This window comes from Convolutriloba macropyga, chromosome 6, assembly GCF_964194025.1.
Source record: "Convolutriloba macropyga chromosome 6, txConMacr16.3, whole genome shotgun sequence".
Lineage (NCBI taxonomy): Eukaryota > Metazoa > Xenacoelomorpha > Acoela > Convolutidae > Convolutriloba > Convolutriloba macropyga.
In genome coordinates, this window is record NC_134473.1 from 61,084,494 (window position 1) to 61,103,409 (window position 18,916).

The following is an 18,916-nucleotide window of genomic DNA, read 5'->3' on the forward strand; positions in this document are numbered from 1 at the left end:
AAAAGTCTTACCGTTGTCACTGTACAAATCAGCGGGCTGACATCTTCGCGAAGTGAAGCGGCGGTAGGCGTTCAGAAAAGTGTCTGTATTCAAATTTGGACAGGTTTCCAAGTGAACAGCTCGCGTTACCAGACAAGTAAAGATGAGGCCGTAGTGTTTCTGAAGCTTATCTTTTTCTTCCTCAATGTAAAATGGGCCGAAAAAATCTATTCCGCAGTTGGCAAATGTAAATTGTTTGTTTTCAGTCGGGAAGCGGCAATCAGGTAGCGGTGCCATAAAAGTTTCAATGCTTTGCGGTTCGAAACGTCGACAAAGGAAGCATTTGTATCTAATGATCTGCAGTGTTCTGCGGAGACCAATTACGTAGTACCTTTGCTGTACAAAAGCTTTAGTGGCTTCTGTTCCCTGATGCACACAGATGCGATGGGCATGTTCGAGGTCTAAACGACAAATGTGATCTTTTGCATGAAGTAGTATTGGCCGCTTGGCCAACTCGAGTTCACTGGGAGCAAAAATTAGCCTTCCACAGACGCGTAATATACCGTTCTTATCAAGCATTGGGTTTAACGACCTGTGTTTGAATTTCGGGTCCAGTTTACGGCTATCTTTTAGAAACTCGATGACGGTTGGGAAGCTATTGACTTGCGACATTTGTATCAAGTAAGATTTTGATAATTCAATGTCTTCAACAGTGTATTGATGGTGATTCTCACGCTAATTCTTCGCTCTGTAGATCAGATTGAAAACAGTAGCTATCGTTAGCAAAATCTTTGTCCATGTTGAAAACTGTTTAGGGTCGAGTACTGGTGTCTTGGTTCTTAAGGCAGATCGTGTTGTTGCAGCACAAATCGGCATTGGCTTTGTAGGTCTACAAAAGACATCATTTGTGGAGAGAAAATCTGGTGGCTTCATTTTGCCATTTTGCTTCAATTTCCTTGGGTTCTAAACCACGAGTACCATGATCAGCTGGGTTTAAGTTTGTCGCAATATGATTCCAATTGTCAGGTCTGCTTTTGATTTTTATTTCTGCAATGCGATTAGCAACAAAAACTGGTTGCTTCTTGGAAAAACCAATCCAGTCAAGGACAACTTGACTATCCGTCCAATAAAAAACATTGCTGATTTCAACAGAGAGTTCATGTCCAACAAAATTCAGGAGTCGAACACCTGTGACAGATGCCTCTAGTTCCAACTTTGGAACGCTCAACTGTTTTACGGGCGCTACTTTGCATTTCCCGATCACGAATGCAGTTTGTACTTCGTTGCTGGTCTTATTCAAGCTCCTGAGGTAGACAACAGCACGTTGCAACAATCGACGCATCAACAAAAACATGCAACTGGTTCTCTGTCTCCAGTAGATTCTGTGTTGTCAACTGTCGTGGAATTCCAAGATGAGGCATAGAGTGATAACTGTTAAGGAGCTTTCGTAAGGGATGTAGAAGTTCAATTGGGAGTGGCTTGTCCCATTTTCTACCTAACTTCCAAAGTTGCTGAAGAAGAATTTTGAACTTTATTGTCATTGGGCCAAGAAACCCATTTGGGACAAAAATCGATGACACCAGACTAAAAACTTTCCGTTGAGTGTATTGTTCAGCTTCTTTAGGGAATTCTCCGAGGGATTTCATGAAAAATGTATCTTTTTCAAGGTTCCATTTTTGTTCGAGGACTCTTGTTTCACTCTTGGGCTCCTCGAGGTCTTCTGGAGTGATACACTGAAGAGCCTGTTGATGGTTTGACAGGAATTTTGTGAGGCGGAAACCACGGGCTCTCAGGCAGTTCTTTACTTCAAATGCAGACGCGTTGGCATTTCCAGGAGAGTCGAAGGACTGGATGTAGTCATACATATAAAAATAATACTTTATAGCGCTCTGTGCTTTTGGATATGTCTCGACGTTGTCTTCTGCGCATCTGTTTAAGACAAAAATTGCACAAGATGTTGAGCAAGTTGCACCGAACATCAATCTGGTGAATTGAAACTGTCGCACATCATTGTCAATAGACCATAGGAAACGTAGTGCAGATTGATCTTCATTTCGGATGCCGATTTGCGAGAACATTCAATCAATGTCTGCCAAAATAGCAATAGGTTTTTCACGAAATCTGACCAAAATTCCTATTAGACTGTTTAAGAGGTCTGGTCCTGTTAGAAGATTGGAATTTAGTGACTCGCCTTTGGAATTTTAGTGACTCTCCTTCGACACGACGCACTTTGTTTGGTTTGTTTGCGCTTTGAACAGGGTGATGCGGCAAGTACCATATTTTCTCAGGGGGTGGGTCTGTCATTTCCACTGGCTTGACGTAATTTATCTCGAGATCTGTGACAAGAGTCTGTTGGTACATATCACTTAGTTTTGGATCATTCTTAAGTCGTTTGTTCAAACTGTTTAGCTGATTGAGGGCAGAAAAATAATAATTTTGAAGATTGGCAGGTACTTTCCATGGAAGACCTATTTCATACCTTTCGCATGTGTGGTTGATAGTACTCTCAAGTATTCGAATGGCAGACTTTTCATCTTCAGTGATAGTATTATCTTCTTTTCTGGTACCATCGTTCCCTATTGACCAAAATTCTTGTATCAAATTGTCCAAGGGTTGTTCTGGACTTTTCCGACAGACATGGTATACAAATACTTTCGATCTGTTAGAAGATTTTGAAGAGCAGTTTCCTAGTGTGTTCAGGTACTTCCTGCAAGTGTCCATCCAAGTTTTGTATTTACTCCGAAGGGGCGGATTTCGGTGCCTTGAATTACTTCAGTAAGATGCGTAAAGGCAAAAGCATTGACACCAAGGAGTGCTCCAATCTTACCTTCGGCAATGTCTGGGAAATATATGTGTCGAAGTTCATTGAATGCATCGCAAACATAATTTAGCTCAGTGACATTGGCTGCATTAACGTTTAATGTAGGGGTGCTGTAGGCTCTGGATATTTGGAACTTTTCATCAAACTGATTGAAAGGGCAAACTGTTATTGGTTGCTTTATTTTTGATAGGGGCATTTCGTAATCAACGCTTAAATATTGAACAGTTGTTGAAGATTGATATTCGCGTGGGAGTTCCAGGTAGTCAGAAACTGCGTGGGAGTTCCAGGCGTGGTGTACTGGATATTTGGTTGACATTGAAACTTTGGTTGGTAGAAGGTCCATTCAAATTCGCACGTTTCAATGACTGTTGATTATCATTATTTCCAAATTTTTTTCCGTACCTGAGATTGATTTTGGGTTTGAGTTGTGTTATTTTATTCTGAGTTGCTTCACTACTTTTTTGCGTTTGTGAGTTGTTGTCGTCTTTCGATGACCAAAGTTGTTAACCTGAGGTTTTAGTTTGCTGTTGGACGTTGCTGGTAGTAAAAGCGGCTTGTGTTCTACTGAATTGTTTAGCTGGATTGTGTAGTGTTGTATCGTGAAAACCATTACACACCTGACAACGCTTCGAGGAGGGACAAGTGTCTCTGCGATGTTGATTACATAAACAGTTTGTACACAAGCTATTTTTCTGGATAGTTTGAAATCGACCTTCAGGGGACAATTTATGGTAGTCTGAACAAGTTGCAACAAAAAGGGGTGTGTGACATTGAACACAATTTGTGTGCTTGTTTGCAAACTGTTGCTCATTTTTCGAGCCGTTGTGATTAACCTTTCGTTGATCTAAATCGTTCCTTTGAGACTGTCTTGCAGTTGTTTGCTTAAACTGTTCTTGAAGCGATTGTTGTGCTGTCACAGCACGATAATTACCGTTTTTGTAGTGAGTGAAGGTACTGGTTCTATTTTCCTGGTTTACTTTGTCATAAAACCTTGCTTGAACATCAAGCCATTTTTGAAACTCAACAAGGGTAGTTGTTGTAACATTCTATGTCAGGGTGTATTCAGTCCATTTAAGAAGCAAGTTGTGGGGAATTTTTTCCTTCGCTTTCCTCAATAAAGTAGACGATTGCAGGTCGGCTTGAAAACATAGGTTCTGAAAAGCCTGGACAAGTCTCTTTAGAAATGAAGAGAATGCTATGAAGGATTGCTTATTGTAAGAACTATTACATTTCCAGCACTCTAATTGGTTGATAAAAGCGTTGACAACAACTTAAGGGTCGCCAAAGCGGCTCATTATCTTGTTGAGGTCTGTATTATAATAGGATGGATCACAAGAGTAAGCATGTATCAGATCCTTTGCCTTACCCGACACTGAATTCTGTAGGTAGGTTTTTCTGTGTGTGTCAGTAATTGAAATTTTATTGTGAACCATTGAGAAAAAATTATTTATCCACTCGTGATAGTGCATGGGGTTACCATTAAAATTTTGCAATTTTAATGGCGGCAATTTGATCGAGCATTTTAGGTCGTAGGATGTTGGCTGAAGTTCACTATTGTTCATCGAGGGGAGAAATTGTCCAGCTGTAGCAAACACTGGAGCCTGATGCCGCCTTACGCTTGAAGTTGGCAAGATGTTAGTTGGATAAAGATTAGGTAGGGGGAGGTCGCAAGTGTGAATTTTCGTCGTTTGAATGACTTTGATTTACAGCGGGTTCAGCTGCCATGTTCTTAATGCGTAAAGGATATGATAAATAAGCGTTTGTGTTGTTCTGACCAATATCCACCATACTGGTTTGAGTAGCCGGATTGAAGCTATGGACTGGTTTGTTCGCTTCTTGAGCGGTTGTGGAATGCGTTGTAAGAAGTTGTAGATCGCTCTGCACTGACTGGATGTTTGCTTGCGCTGGGGTAGTAGATGGGTAAACAGGAGGCCTTTGAACTGCCAGACCCTGAATTGGGAAGCTGTTTGTCAAGGTTGTGTTTTTTACAGGATCATTGGGACCGATGTTGAAAGAACTGACACGTTGCACAAAACTGTTTTCAGGCTTTTGAGGTTTGAGTTGAACATCTTGTTCTTTTGAAAAACAATAGTTCTGGACGTCCGAAACTACGTTTGCAGCTGTTGTTGGTAGTAGATTGTTTGTGAAACAATAATGCATAGGCTGAACGTAGTTTTGTTGAGATGAGTGAGGGTTTTGATCTATTGTCAAGTATTCAGGTCCATGATTAAGAGGCTTGTCAATAATTGCTTTGCCAAGGAACGGGTTTCCACACCCATCTTGAAGGTTTGGACAAGGTACGTTGACGTTTCGGAAGCCTCTCTGACTTTCAGGGGTCAAAGATAAACTGAAACTGTTAACAAATTGCTTTTGTTTGGATTGAGAACAGCTGAATTCTAAATCCTTTGCCGTTAGAAAATTGGTTTCTTGGTTCAACTGATGATCCAAGTCTGACATGTTGAGAGGCGGCAAAATGAAGGTTTCTTGCTGATGATTAGCATTGAGTTGTTCTAGGGTGTTTGATGCCATTGGATGATAATGACTAGCATGATGTGTTGAGTTGGAGTCAACAAACTGGTTTCTGTTCTGTTGATGGAAATTTTGTTGTTGATTTATCAAATGGCTAATAAGAGGATCCTAGATTTGCTGGTTGTTCAGGAACAGCGATGACTTGACTGGTCTTGGAGGAATGGGCGGTGGATTAATGAAGACTGTTGTGTCGTTCGGTTGTGAACTGGCTGCTTGCTCGACAAATGTTTCTTCAGTGATAATATTACGTGTTGGTGTTGATCGCTCTGAATCCAGTCGTCGGCTGCTTGGGCGAGAAGGAATTGTGACGTCATCGTTGTTGATATTATCATTGAAATCATGTTGAGGACTGGCTCAATAGACCATCATCGTCCAATGTGTCAACTTCCAGTTCGGATTGCTGCTGTCTGGATGTTAAGGCTTTCTGTTTGTCGAGAATCGAAGTTGCTGTACTCTGGTGAGGCATCGACCTCAACACTGCTTCTGTCTTCTTGTCCAATTCTGTTTGCAGCGTTTTGGCTCTGCTTATCATTGGATTTATTGATCCGAAGCTCTTTCTATCGTCCATTGCCTTCTGTAACAATTCAAGCTGGCTTTTCAAAGAACTTTCCGTTGATTTAAACATGTTTACTGCAAACTAACACTCGTCGTTGTTGCTTTGCGACATCTTTGATCTCTGTTGTTGTTGTTGCTTTTGTTATGCTCTTGTCTTTCAGGTTAAAATGAAAACGGCTAAAAACCGGAGCGACGAACTTTTGATGTCAAAAACTAATTTGGCTAATCAGCCAAAAAATTTCCTATAAAAGTTCAGCGACGCAATATGTTTCAAAAACAAGAATCCTAAGGTTGTGATGGTGCTAATTATAGTAGATTTTATTTGCTAAAAAATAAAAAAAAACTCGTTCGAACGTTTATTGTCTATTTTTAACAGGACCAAATAACTGCTACGAATAGATTTTCTTTTTTGTTTTCAAATAGTTTTTTTTTCAGACAATGACTGTAAACTTTAGTTTGTGCTTTCTCCTGAATGTAAGCAAAAAACAATTACTTCTACTGTTTTACTTTTACGAGAAGCCCAAAAGGAGGTTGCTGAAAAAAAATTATATAATAATTTTTTTTTTTTTTGCGGAGCGACTAGGCAACGAGGGTTACAAGAAAAAACGTTGGTTGTTGAGTTGTCTCTGTGTTGATTTAGGAAAACCCACTAAGGACTTTACTGTGTAGAACTGCTTGAGGTGCTTGAGAGATGTTTTGCTCTTCTTGAAATAATTGAAATCTTCTAAATGGGGTGACAACTGATACCAAAAAGAAAAGGCTTCTCATTTTACAATGGTGACTTCTGAAACCAATAAAAATTATCGATTTCTTCTCGGTAACTACTGGAACCGTGCAAAATTTGTTCTTCTGATTGGTGACTACTGAGACCAGCAGGGGAATAGGGACTTCTTCTCGGTGACGTTTGTGACCGCGGACAAGGAAAAAAATAAACGAATCTTAAAGTTAACAGAGGAAAACTTTTCGCGTTTGTTTTTTTTGCTGAAGGCTATATTTTATATATATCGTTTTGCAAATCTTTCGAAAAATCAGAACTTTGTTCTAGCTGGGAAGTTGTTTTATGTGTTTTGCTTTCTTTATCGGAGGTGTTCTTGGGATTTTGTAATAAGAGTTTTCAATTTTTAAAGAAACCTGTTTCGAACTTTTTTCTGTAACTCTTATTGATTCCAGACTCCGAATATAATATATTCGAAAAGAAAAATTTTGAGACGATTTCAAAATCTTACTCAAAAAATGAGTTAGACTGTTTGATTTACAATTTAGGTTTTTTTTTGTGCATTCCGAAAATCGAAACCGTTTTTCTTTTCTTTTTTTTCGAAAGGCCTTTTTAACTTCTCTTTTTTTTCTGAGATTGACTAATATATCTACTGAATATCAACTTTCGGCAATTGCACGGTAAGTCACAGGGCTAGTTTGACAACTTGGTCTGCTTTTCAAGGCGATGTGTAATCAGAAAATAAACTATTTTTCTGAATTTTTTCTGAATTCAAAAAAGTTTTCTTGGCAATTCGCGTTATTGAGATCACAATTCGATGTATTGACCTAAATAGCTTTCTCTCCAGTGTAAAATTAACTCAAAGGGCTAGCACGGGAGTTCTGCAAATAGACAGGATATAAGGTGAGGAAATCAAAAGGAGTTTTTTTTTCTGGCTTCAGAAAATTTTTTTAAAAATTCCTGATCTTTCTAGTTTTTGAGATCCCAGTCTATTATATCGACTAAAACAACTTTCTGGCTACTGCAAAACTAACTCACAAAGATAGTTTAAGAGCCTTTTTTGCTAATTAATAGGTTATGAGGGTCAGAAAATCGAAATGGGTCTTTTGATTTTTCTGATTTCAGAAAAAATTTTCTGACATTTCTCGTGTTTGATGACTCAGTATACTAAATCGACCAAAATAGCTTTCTGGCTACTGCAAACCTAACTCCCAAAGACAGTTTATGAGTTTTTGTTGTGATTCAATAGGATATGGGGTCAGAAAATCAAAATGGGTTTTTTGATTTTTCTGATTTCATAAAAAATTTTCTGATAATTCTCGTTTTTGATGACTCAGTATACTATATCGACCCTAAATAGCTTTCTGGCTACTGCAAAACTAACTCACAAAGATAGTTTAAGAGTTTATTTTGTGAATCAATAAGATATGGGGTCAGAAAATCAAAATGGGTTTTTTGAATTTTCTGATTTCAGAAAAAATTTTCTGACAATTCTCGTTTTTGATGACTCAGTATACTATACCGACCAAAATAGCTTTCTGGCTACTGCAAAACTAAATCACAAAGATAGTTTAAGAGTTTATTTTGTGAATCAATAAGATATGGTGTCAGAAAATCATAATGGGTTTTTTTATTTTTCTGATTTCAAAAAATTTTCTGACAATTCTCGTTTTTGATGACTCAGTATACTATATCGACCAAAATAGCTTTCTGGCTACTGCAAAACTAACTCACAAAGATAGTTTAAGAGTTTTTTGTGAATCAATAAGATATGGGGTCAGAAAATCAAAATGGGTTTTTTGATTTTTCTGATTTTGCGACCGTTTTTCTGACTTTTGGCCTTTTTCTCACCAAACTTTTCTTTCAAAGTATTTAAATTGCTTTTACTTGCTATTAGAATAATAAAACTAGTCAAAGTTTATCAATCAAGGTGTTATAGTAACAGAAAACAGGTTTTTGGGGGTAAAATTTTAATTTTTTGGTGGCTTTTTGTCGAAAAAATTAGAGATTTTCGGCTCGATCTAATCGGGGAACAGGACATCAGAGGTGGCGTCTGAGACCTCGGGCGGACTTCTGCTGGTGACGTCTGAAACCAGTAAAAAAACTAGAACCTCTTGTAGGGGTGACGTCTGAAACCCAACTTCCAAAAAAAATTGTCCTTGGTGACATCTGATTCCAGTAAAAAATCCATGCAGGAGATCATTGTCTGCTCTTGTCACAACCAAAAGTAATCGTTAGCGTCTGTAATTGTAACATCAGAAGGATGAATGTCGGTTAGTTACCATTAATATGTAGTGAAAAACACATTTCTAGCATTGAAAAACTCAAATTCAGATGTTTTGTTTCCATGTTTTTTGGTAACTGACAGTTATCAATGTGGGACATAAAGTCAAGTTTTTTGCGGCAAATCATCTGAACTTCCGTATTTAGCCATCTTGAAGTTGCATCCGCAACAAGAACAGTTTTCAGTCTTACCAGTAATAATTCTGAAACATTAGCCGAATGGTCTGTCTTTCTCTTTTGTGCTCAGTCTTTCTTTTTCCGACACGCTTTCTAGCCATAGTGATACTTTGAAGATTGGCAAGAAAAGAGTGGTGGGAAAACATCTAATTACTTTCAGTGTGGTATCAGTAATTTTTAAATTAAAGTTAAAAGAACCAGATATCATTTTTCAATGATCGGGTACGTATGGAAAACTTGTAGTCAAAGAACTGAAAAAAATTCTAGTTGGAACAGTGAGATCAGAATTTAGAGTTACTTTGGAAATTTCTTATTCTACCCTCCAATATTATCTGAGCCTGCGGTGACAAATCAGTACATCGTTCTATTTAGAAGACGTAGTCATAAAACTTCTTAAGTCAAAAGAAGTTTCAAATAGTGGCTAACTGTGAGTTTATTTAAAATGAAAAAACTTGCAACCCATCAACTAGCACTACAATTTACTCAAATTGTCCATTATTAAAAATTCACTATAGTTGATGCCACCAGAACAAAACAAAAATTTAAACCTTGTTGAAAAATTATCTAAAGCTTCCTCATTTGACCAGTTAAATATGCACATTTCATTGTTACCCATAGTGTTTTTGTAGTTTTTCCTATCAGTTAGGAGTTTACAACATCAAGAGTTTTTGACTTAGCTCCTTGGGCTACGTTTTCATAGGAAACGGTTTTTTTGGGAAAAAATCAATTTCCTAAATGTCTATCCTGTTCTTATGCGCTTACAAGGACCTTCTCCCGTATGTCGTATATAAATTTTGCTTTGTTCCTTACCTTTTTGGGATTTTTTTCAAATCCTTGCCTATCTGGGATTCGGCTAAAGATTTTTAGCTTTTGCATGTCAAGGAAAACAGAGCCTCCCAGGTTTAGGTACAGACTTATGAGAAGACAGTGCTCGACCAAAATGTACTATGAAAAAACCATACTCGACTCATTTGAGCTTTGAAAATATTTTTGTTGGAGTTTAAGACATTCTTGACTTTGGCGCGACTCAGATTTTTCACAAAAGACCCTAGATGGACCCAAAAATTTACAAAACTTTTTGGCTTGACCCAAATTTTGGGCTCGACTTAGCTCGACACAATCTTTGCAAACAAAGTCGAGTTAAAGTCTTTTCTGGGTCCATCATTGGTCTTTTCATAAGTCTGCTTTTTGCCATTAAAACTTTACGTGCAATATTGCATTTTACGTAGTCAACATGTATGCTCCTTCATCTTTTACAATTCAGAGGAACTACAACTCCCTCAAAGACCTGCATTTATTTTAAAAAATAACAATAGCTCATGATATTGGAAGGGAAAACAATCTGAGTAAAGCCGAAATTTTCTCATGGCTAATGGGACTAGCACCAATACACTTAAGCTAGCTGTTCTCAGGTGATATGCTCAAGCTGCCATAACTATTTATCTTAAGATTTGACTAAACTTTTAAGATTTTTGGCAGTTTTCTAACTGTTTTTTTAATTTGTACTGTTCTGGTGCAGAGCTATTAAGTCTTGCTCCGGTTCTGCTTCTTTATGTACACAAGCAGAATAAAAATAAAAATTTGGAAATCTGAAAAAAACAGACTTATGAAAAGAATAATAGTGGACCCATGAAAAGACCTTAATTCGTCTTTGTGGGTGATGAAATGACTAATTGTGGACCCATGAAAAGACCTTAGCTGGACGTTCATCGTTAAAAAGACTTTGAATGGACGCATGAAAAGGTATTAGCTAGACTTTAATCGGAATCTCGACCGTGTAATTATAGTCAATATTGGACCCCCTACGAGACTTTTGAAGTCTTTTCATAAGTAGAAGCCTAGGCCTGAGCTCCGTATTTGCTTCTGACTCTGAAAGAAAACTGTTCAACAACTCTTGTAGTTAAGAACGCTATGAGGTCTATTGAAATGAACGGAGACTCTTTAAATGCACACTGTTGTCTGTGATGGAGAAGTAGTTACAAAAGAACTTCGTTTAATGGCAAAAGAATCATTTATTTATGAAATCAATGTTCATAATATGAAGGTGCGAAGATGAAAACTGTTTGTCAATCCGATTGTTGCGAGAAAAAAGTAGCAGAAAATGGATTCCAATCTCAAGAAAAGTTTTGGCTACTATTTGAAGTTTCAAAAGTTTTTATCGGATGCTAAGAAGTTTTTTCATCGGTAAGTTATGAAACTGTTGTTAGTGTTACCAGAGTTTAGTATTATTCATCAAAATTCTATCACATAACTCCATCACGTATCGAAGTACTGCGGTATAGCAGTTCTCGCCAAATGTCAGATTTAGTCAGTGACTTCATCAGAGTCTTTCAACATTTTTTACTAAATAGCCTATCAACGTGTAAAACAAGTAGTCTGCTATAAGAGCGAATTATACTTTAGACAGTGGTTGATAACATCCATTCTGCCAAGAGATAAGTATCATTTTGAAAATTGAGGTGGGGGTTCCCAGGACATTAAATGCACGTGATTATTTGTTCGCATGATAACACCTCTCTCCTCAGTTTCACAAGGTTCTGTTGCCGATTATTGACAACTGGTTTGTGAGAGACAAGATTATGTTACAATGAAAAAGGCTGCAATAACTCACGTGACGGGTTGTGTGATTGCGCAATATTTGATCTGGCAAGTGAGCTTTATTGGGCTGACATTGTACTCGAGCAGTCTGAGTTGGGGAATGGGATGAAGAGATGGAGGCACTGGCATCACATTCTTATCATCTGTCACAAAACACAATTAACCGTTTTGAAATAACCTATTTATATGATCAAAACTCATTTAGAAATACTCGTTGCCATTAACATTTTAAAATTCAATTATTCAATTGATAATGGGATGCTTCTAAGAGAAGATCAACTCATTAATTAGAAAAAATCTTGATTTCAGTAATTTAGCTGTTAATTAATAAATGATGCAATACAATTTTGATTCGTGACTACTCTTCAATATAATTTATTTTGCTAGTTAATGAAACTGCATTAAAGTCCAGTTGTTGGAAATTTTTGAATTTATAATCCGCTTATTGTAATGTTGTTTACTTGGTTGCTTAATAATAAGCAACCAAGTAAACAACAAATTACAATAAGCGGATTTTAAATTCAAAAATTTCCAACAACTGGATTTCAATGCAGTTTCATTAACTAGCAAAATAAATTATATTGAAGAGTAGTCACGAATCAAAATTGTATTGCATCATTTATTAATTAAAGGCTAAATTACTGAAATCAAAATTTTTTCTAATTAATGAGTAGATCTTCTCTTAGAAGCATCCATGATTAGAAAAAAATTTTGATCCACGACATAACTAAAACTTTTAAAAAGTTTTACAGATACCAAACTACCATACGGACTATTGGGAGTGCCAAATTGATACATCCAACACGTCAAACATGCAACTGGTGCTCATCTTCATTAAAAATTTATTGGCATTATAACAAAAATTTGTTTCTAGAGATCCGTTAAAAAAATACTTGACGCCGATGTTCAAGAAAAAATAATTCATAAGATCTATTAAATTACCATCCTATCGCTCTCCCGCGTCCCCGTGAAAACATTACAACAATTTAGGCAAAACCGAGTTAAAATTCTTGTTTATGGAAAACAATTTTTATTTGAAGACCATTACGATTTGAGAAAAATTAAATCTACGCAACATTGGTTGCTCTATTTTTTAAGAATTTAATGGCAAAACAACTAATGCAATTAAAAATGTTTTAGCAACAGTTCTTGATTGAGTAAAATTTTGTCCGTTAAAACGCACAAGAAAGTACATCATAAACATTCTCAAGAAAGTATAGTTCAGCGGAAAACTCAAGGGAGTATCTAACATTTACTAGAAAATTTAAACCGGGCATAATCTTCAGGGATGACCTGGGCCTAAAATCGTCATATAACAGAAAAATCAATTCTGGAAAACTTAGAAAACGCAGAAGAAAGCATCTTAAACATTCTCACGAAAGTGTAGTGCAACGGAAAACTCTAGGGAATATCTATAACGTTTACTAGAAAAATTAAAGCGGGCATAGTTTTCAGGGATGACATAAAATCTTTATATTACAGATAAATAATTTTTAGAAAACTTATCAAAATCATTTTTTTAATCAAAGATCTTGCATACTGACTGTTAAAAATGAATTACATGTTTTTAGAAGAAAAACAAAAACAGTAAAAAAACTTCCAAAAAAGTTGAATTACAATATGAAATTTAATCTAAACAAACATTGGGTACTACGTTCCACAAAAAGCATATAATTTTTGGACATCGAATTTGGGACTTAAGCAGTCTAAATAAAGCAAACTTGTAAATATCGTTTGTCTACCCTGATAATAATGTGATTCTTAACACAGCGGCGAATCACTCACTCGGATCTTCTGACTAACCGAAAAACTCGCTACCGCTACGCAAACAACAAACACATTTATGATACCTAGTCTGCTTTCACGTAAACTACGCTTTTTTCTGGTCCATCAGAAAAACAGAGAAAGAAAAAGATTCGATAAAATTAGGGAATTAAAGTTTGATTTCTGCACTAAAGTGGCAATTCATCTGCAATTTTGTTCTACGCAACAAATTCTCAACATGCACACTAAGCCTTTATGGAAAAAAATTTCAAATTTTTTGCATAAACTGATAAAAGTTGAAAAAAATTGTGCAAACACATGACGAATTCAGGAAATCTGTTTTTCCGAGTATTCCAGTAGACAGCTGGGGCTTTTGTTTGAATATCCAAACAAATTTCGCCCTTCACAGTAAATTACCCTAAAATCTTCGAGATATGGAAAAAATAGCAAGTTCAAAAAAGAACTATCAGAACGTTTGAAAATTATAAACGAAACAATACCACAAGTGCTAGAAGTTTTGGAAAGTTTTTGATTACTATGTTTGTTTTTGAAAAAAGATAAAATTCGATGCCAAACATATTAGTTAAAATGTTTTTATAATGACAGTGAATTGATTAATTTAGTCTAGCCATAGCTGCAACTGATTATAATTTTATCAGTTTGCATATAAAAATTTGGAAGCGCATTTTCAGAATTTTTAGCTGAAATTTCTGAAAACTTGTCAGCCATGCATCAAGCAATTCAAGTTATTGTTGGATGTTCTAATATTGCTATAAATTTTTTGTGTTAATTTTCCGGGAAAAATGAAGTCAAATGAGTTTTTCTTCCTACCCGGGCCGAGGTGTCCACCCCTAATACACCGTTATTAAGCGAGATTAGGGTGTAAAGCGTTTTCCACTCTTAAATAGCAGGGAAAAGAGTGTAAGAGTGTAATTTTTAGAAAATTACCTTCTTTTTACACTCTTTACACTCTTCATTCCACTCTTTTTACACTCTTAAAAATTACACTCTTTTGTTCAATTTTTAGTGGGGAAAAGAGTGAAAAGTGTAATTTTGAAGTGATTACACTCTTAGAAATACACCGCTATTTTTAATAAATTACACTCTTAGAAATACACTACAATTACACTGTTTTGTCCACTTATTTCCTTCTTTTCAACGGGTGTAAATCTTATCCAGGCTCCGCACGGAAAAAAATTACAGAAATTTGTGCTGCAAAAATAAACATTTGATCTACGTCTTCAACCCAGAATGAAGAGGAGGAGGATACAGATGACAATGAAGCCTTTTTTTGTTAGTTTTTTTGGTTTGGCTTATTTTTGTTCTTCTTTCTGCAGTAGAAGAGACTTTTGCAGGTTAATGGCATGTAGTTAGAACGTCTCTGTCAGTTGTTAGCCCATTTTGTTCCCGTGATAACGTACCCAATGAATTTGTGTAGAAGTAAATGCTCATATTTTGATTTGTTCACAAAATTTTAATGAACCGTCGAATTTGGTGAAGAAAAGGTCGAACTTCATGAAAAACGTCTGTTAATAACTTTTTGAGGAAGACGATTTAGAAAGTCTATAATAGCTCATTTTGTTGCCGTGTTAACGTACTCTATGAGTTTGTGTAGAAGTAAATGCCAATATTTTTATTTGTTCACAAAATTTTAAAGAACCGTCGAATTAGGTGAAGAAAAAGTCGAACTTCATGAAAAACGTCTGTTAATTACTTTTTGAAGAAGACGAGTTTGAAAGTCTATGTTAGCTTTTAGCCCATTTTGTTGCCGTGATAACGTACAAAATCAATTTGTGTAGAATTAAATGCCCACATGTTGATTTGTTCACAAAATATTAATTAATCATCGAATTAGTTGGAGAAAATGTCGAACTTCATGAAAAACGTCTTCGAATAACGTTTTGAAAAAGACGAATTAGAAGATCTATGTTAGCCCATTTTGTTGCACTGGTAACGTACTTCATGAGTTTGTGTACAAGCAATTGCCTAAATTTTGATTTGTTCACAAAATTTTAATGAACCGTATAATTAACTGAAGAAATAGTCGAACTTCATGAAAAACGTCTGTTAAAAACTTGTTTAGGAAAACGAGTTAGAAGGTCTATGTTAGACTTTTTTGTTGCCGTGATAACGTATTTTATGAGTTTGTGTAGAAGTAATTGCCCACATTTTGATTTGTTCACAAAATTTGAATGAACCGTCTAATTAGGTGAAGAAATAGTCGAACTTCATGAAAAACGTCTGTTAATAACTTTTTGAAGAAGACGAGTTAGAACGTGTCTGTCAGTTGTTAGCCCATTTTGTTCCCGTGATAACGTATCCAATGAATTTATGTAGAAGTAAATGCTCATATTTTGATTTGTTTACAAAATTTTAATGAACCGTCGAATTTGGTGAAGAAAATGTCGAACTTCATGAAAAACGTCTGTTAATAACTTTTTGAGGAAGACGATTTAGAAAGTCTATAATAGCTCATTTTGTTGCCGTGTTAACGTACTTTATGAGTTTGGGTAGAACTAAATGCCAATATTTTGATTTGTTCACAAAATTTTAAAGAACCGTCGAATAAGGTGAAGAAGAAGTCGAACTTCATGAAAAACGTCTGTTAATAACTTTTTGAAGAGGACGATTTAGAAAGTCTGTAATAGCTCATTTTGTTGCCGTGTTAACGTACTCTTTGAGTTCGTGTAGAAGTAAATGCCAATATTTTGATTTGTTCACAAAATTTTAAAGAACCGTCGAATTAGGTGAAGAAAAAGTCGAACTTCATGAAAAACGTCTGTTAATAACTTTTTGAGGAAGACGATTTAGAAAGTCTATAATAGCTCATTTTATTGCCGTGTTAACATACTATATGAGTTTGTGTAGAAGTAAATGCCAATATTTTGATTTGTTCACAAAATTTTAAAGAACCGTCGAATTAGGTGAAGAAAAAGTCGAACTTCATGAAAACCGTCTGTTATTAACTTTTTGAGGAAGACGATTTAGAAAGTCTATAATAGCTCATTTTGTTGCCGTGTTAACGTACTCTATGAGTTTGTGTAGAAGTAAATGCCAATATTTTGATTTGTTCACAAAATTTTAAAGAACCGTCGAATTAGGTGAAGAAAAAGTCGAACTTCATGAAAAACGTCTGTTAATAACTTTTTGAAGAAGACGAGTTTGAAAGTCTATGTTAGCTTTTAGCCCATTTTGTTGCCGTGATAACGTACAAAATCAATTTGTGTAGAATTAAATGCCCACATGTTGATTTGTTCACAAAATATTATTTAATCATCGAATTAGTTGGAGAAAATGTCGAACTTCACGAAAAACGTCTTCAAATAACGTTTTGAAAAAGACGAATTAGAAGATCTATGTTAGCCCATTTTGTTGCACTGGTAACGTAATTCATGAGTTTGTGTACAAGCAATTGCCTAAATTTTGATTTGTTCACAAAATTTTAATGAACCGTATAATTAACTGAAGAAATAGTCGAACTTCATGAAAAACGTCTGTTAAAAACTTGTTTAGGAAAACGAGTTAGAAGGTCTATGTTAGACTTTTTTGTTGCCGTGATAACGTATTTTATGAGTTTGTGTAGAAGTAATTGCCCACATTTTGATTTGTTCACAAAATTTGAATGAACCGTCTAATTAGGTGAAGAAATAGTCGAACTTCATGAAAAACGTCTGTTAATAACTTTTTGAAGAAGACGATTTAGAACGTCTCTGTCAGTTGTTAGCCCATTTTGTTCCCGTGATAACGTATCCAATGAATTTATGTAGAAGTAAATGCTCATATTTTGATTTGTTCACAAAATTTTAATGAACCGTCGAATTTGGTGAAGAAAATGTCGAACTTCATGAAAAACGTCTGTTAATAACTTTTTGAGGAAGACGATTTAGAAAGTCTATAATAGCTCATTTTGTTGCCCTGTTAACGTACTTTATGAGTTTGTGTGGAACTAAATGCCAATATTTTGATTTGTTCACAAAATTTTAAAGAACCGTCGAATAAGGTGAAGAAGAAGTCGAACTTCATGAAAAACGTCTGTTAATAACTTTTTGAAGAAGACGAGTTTGAAAGTCTATGTTAGCTTTTAGCCCATTTTGTTGCCGTGATAACGTACAAAATCAATTTTTGTAGAATTAAATGCCCACATGTTGATTTGTTCACAAAATATTAATTAATCATCGAATTAGTTGGAGAAAATGTCGAACTTCATGAAAAACGTCTTCAAATAACGTTTTGAAAAAGACGAATTAGAAGATCTATGTTAGCGCATTTTGTTGCACTGGTAACGTACTTCATGAGTTTGTGTACAAGCAATTGCCTAAATTTTGATTTGTTCACAAAATTTTAATGAACCGTATAATTAACTGAAGAAATAGTCGAACTTCATGAAAAACGTCTGTTAAAAACTTGTTTAGGAAAACGAGTTAGAAGGTCTATGTTAGACTTTTTTGTTGCCGTGATAACGTATTTTATGAGTTTGTGTAGAAGTAATTGCCCATATTTTGATTTGTTCACAAAATTTGAATGAACCGTCTAATTAGGTGAAGAAATAGTCGAACTTCATGAAAAACGTCTGTTAATAACTTTTTGAAGAAGACGAGTTAGAACGTCTCAGTCAGTTGTTAGCCCATTTTGTTCCCGTGATAACGTATCCAATGAATTTATGTAGAAGTAAATGCTCATATTTTGATTCGTTCACAAAATTTTAATGAACCGTTGAATTTGGTGAAGAAAATGTCGAACTTCATGAAAAACGTCTGTTAATAACTTTTTGAGGAAGACGATTTAGAAAGTCTATAATAGCTCATTTTGTTGCCGTGTTAACGTACTCTATGAGTTTGTGTAGAAGTAAATGCCAATATTTTGATTTGTTCACAAAATTTCAAAGAACCGTCGAATTAGGTGAAGAAAAAGTCGAACTTCATGAAAAACGTCTGTTAATAACTTTTTGAAGAAGACGAGTTTGAAAGTCTATGTTAGCTTTTAGCCCATTTTGTTGCCGTGATAACGTACAAAATCAATTTGTGTAGAATTAAATGCCCACATGTTGATTTGTTCACAAAATATTATTTAATCATCGAATTAGTTGGAGAAAATGTCGAACTTCACGAAAAACGTCTTCAAATAACGTTTTGAAAAAGACGAATTAGAAGATCTATGTTAGCCCATTTTGTTGCACTGGTAACGTACTTCATGAGTTTGTGTACAAGCAATTGCCTAAATTTTGATTTGTTCACAAAATTTTAATGAACCGTATAATTAACTGAAGAAATAGTCGAACTTCATGAAAAACGTCTGTTAAAAACTTGTTTAGGAAAACGAGTTAGAAGGTCTATGTTAGACTTTTTTGTTGCCGTGATAACGTATTTTATGAGTTTGTGTAGAAGTAATTGCCCACATTTTGATTTGTTCACAAAATTTGAATGAACCGTCTAATTAGGTGAAGAAATAGTCGAACTTCATGAAAAACGTCTGTTAATAACTTTTTGAAGAAGACG

The 18,916-nt window shown here is 35.4% G+C and overlaps 1 protein-coding gene across 1 annotated transcript in view; it reads right to left on the bottom strand.

Annotated features, from left to right (window-relative positions):
• Positions 1–18,916, bottom strand: part of LOC142341366 (uncharacterized) — a 45,074-nt gene that overhangs the window by 1,540 nt on the left and 24,618 nt on the right. Inside the window, exon 2 of the mRNA XM_075392293.1 lies at positions 11,671–11,800. Coding sequence (XP_075248408.1) covers positions 11,671–11,800 — 130 coding nt within the window. The remainder of the gene's footprint in view (positions 1–11,670; positions 11,801–18,916) is intronic.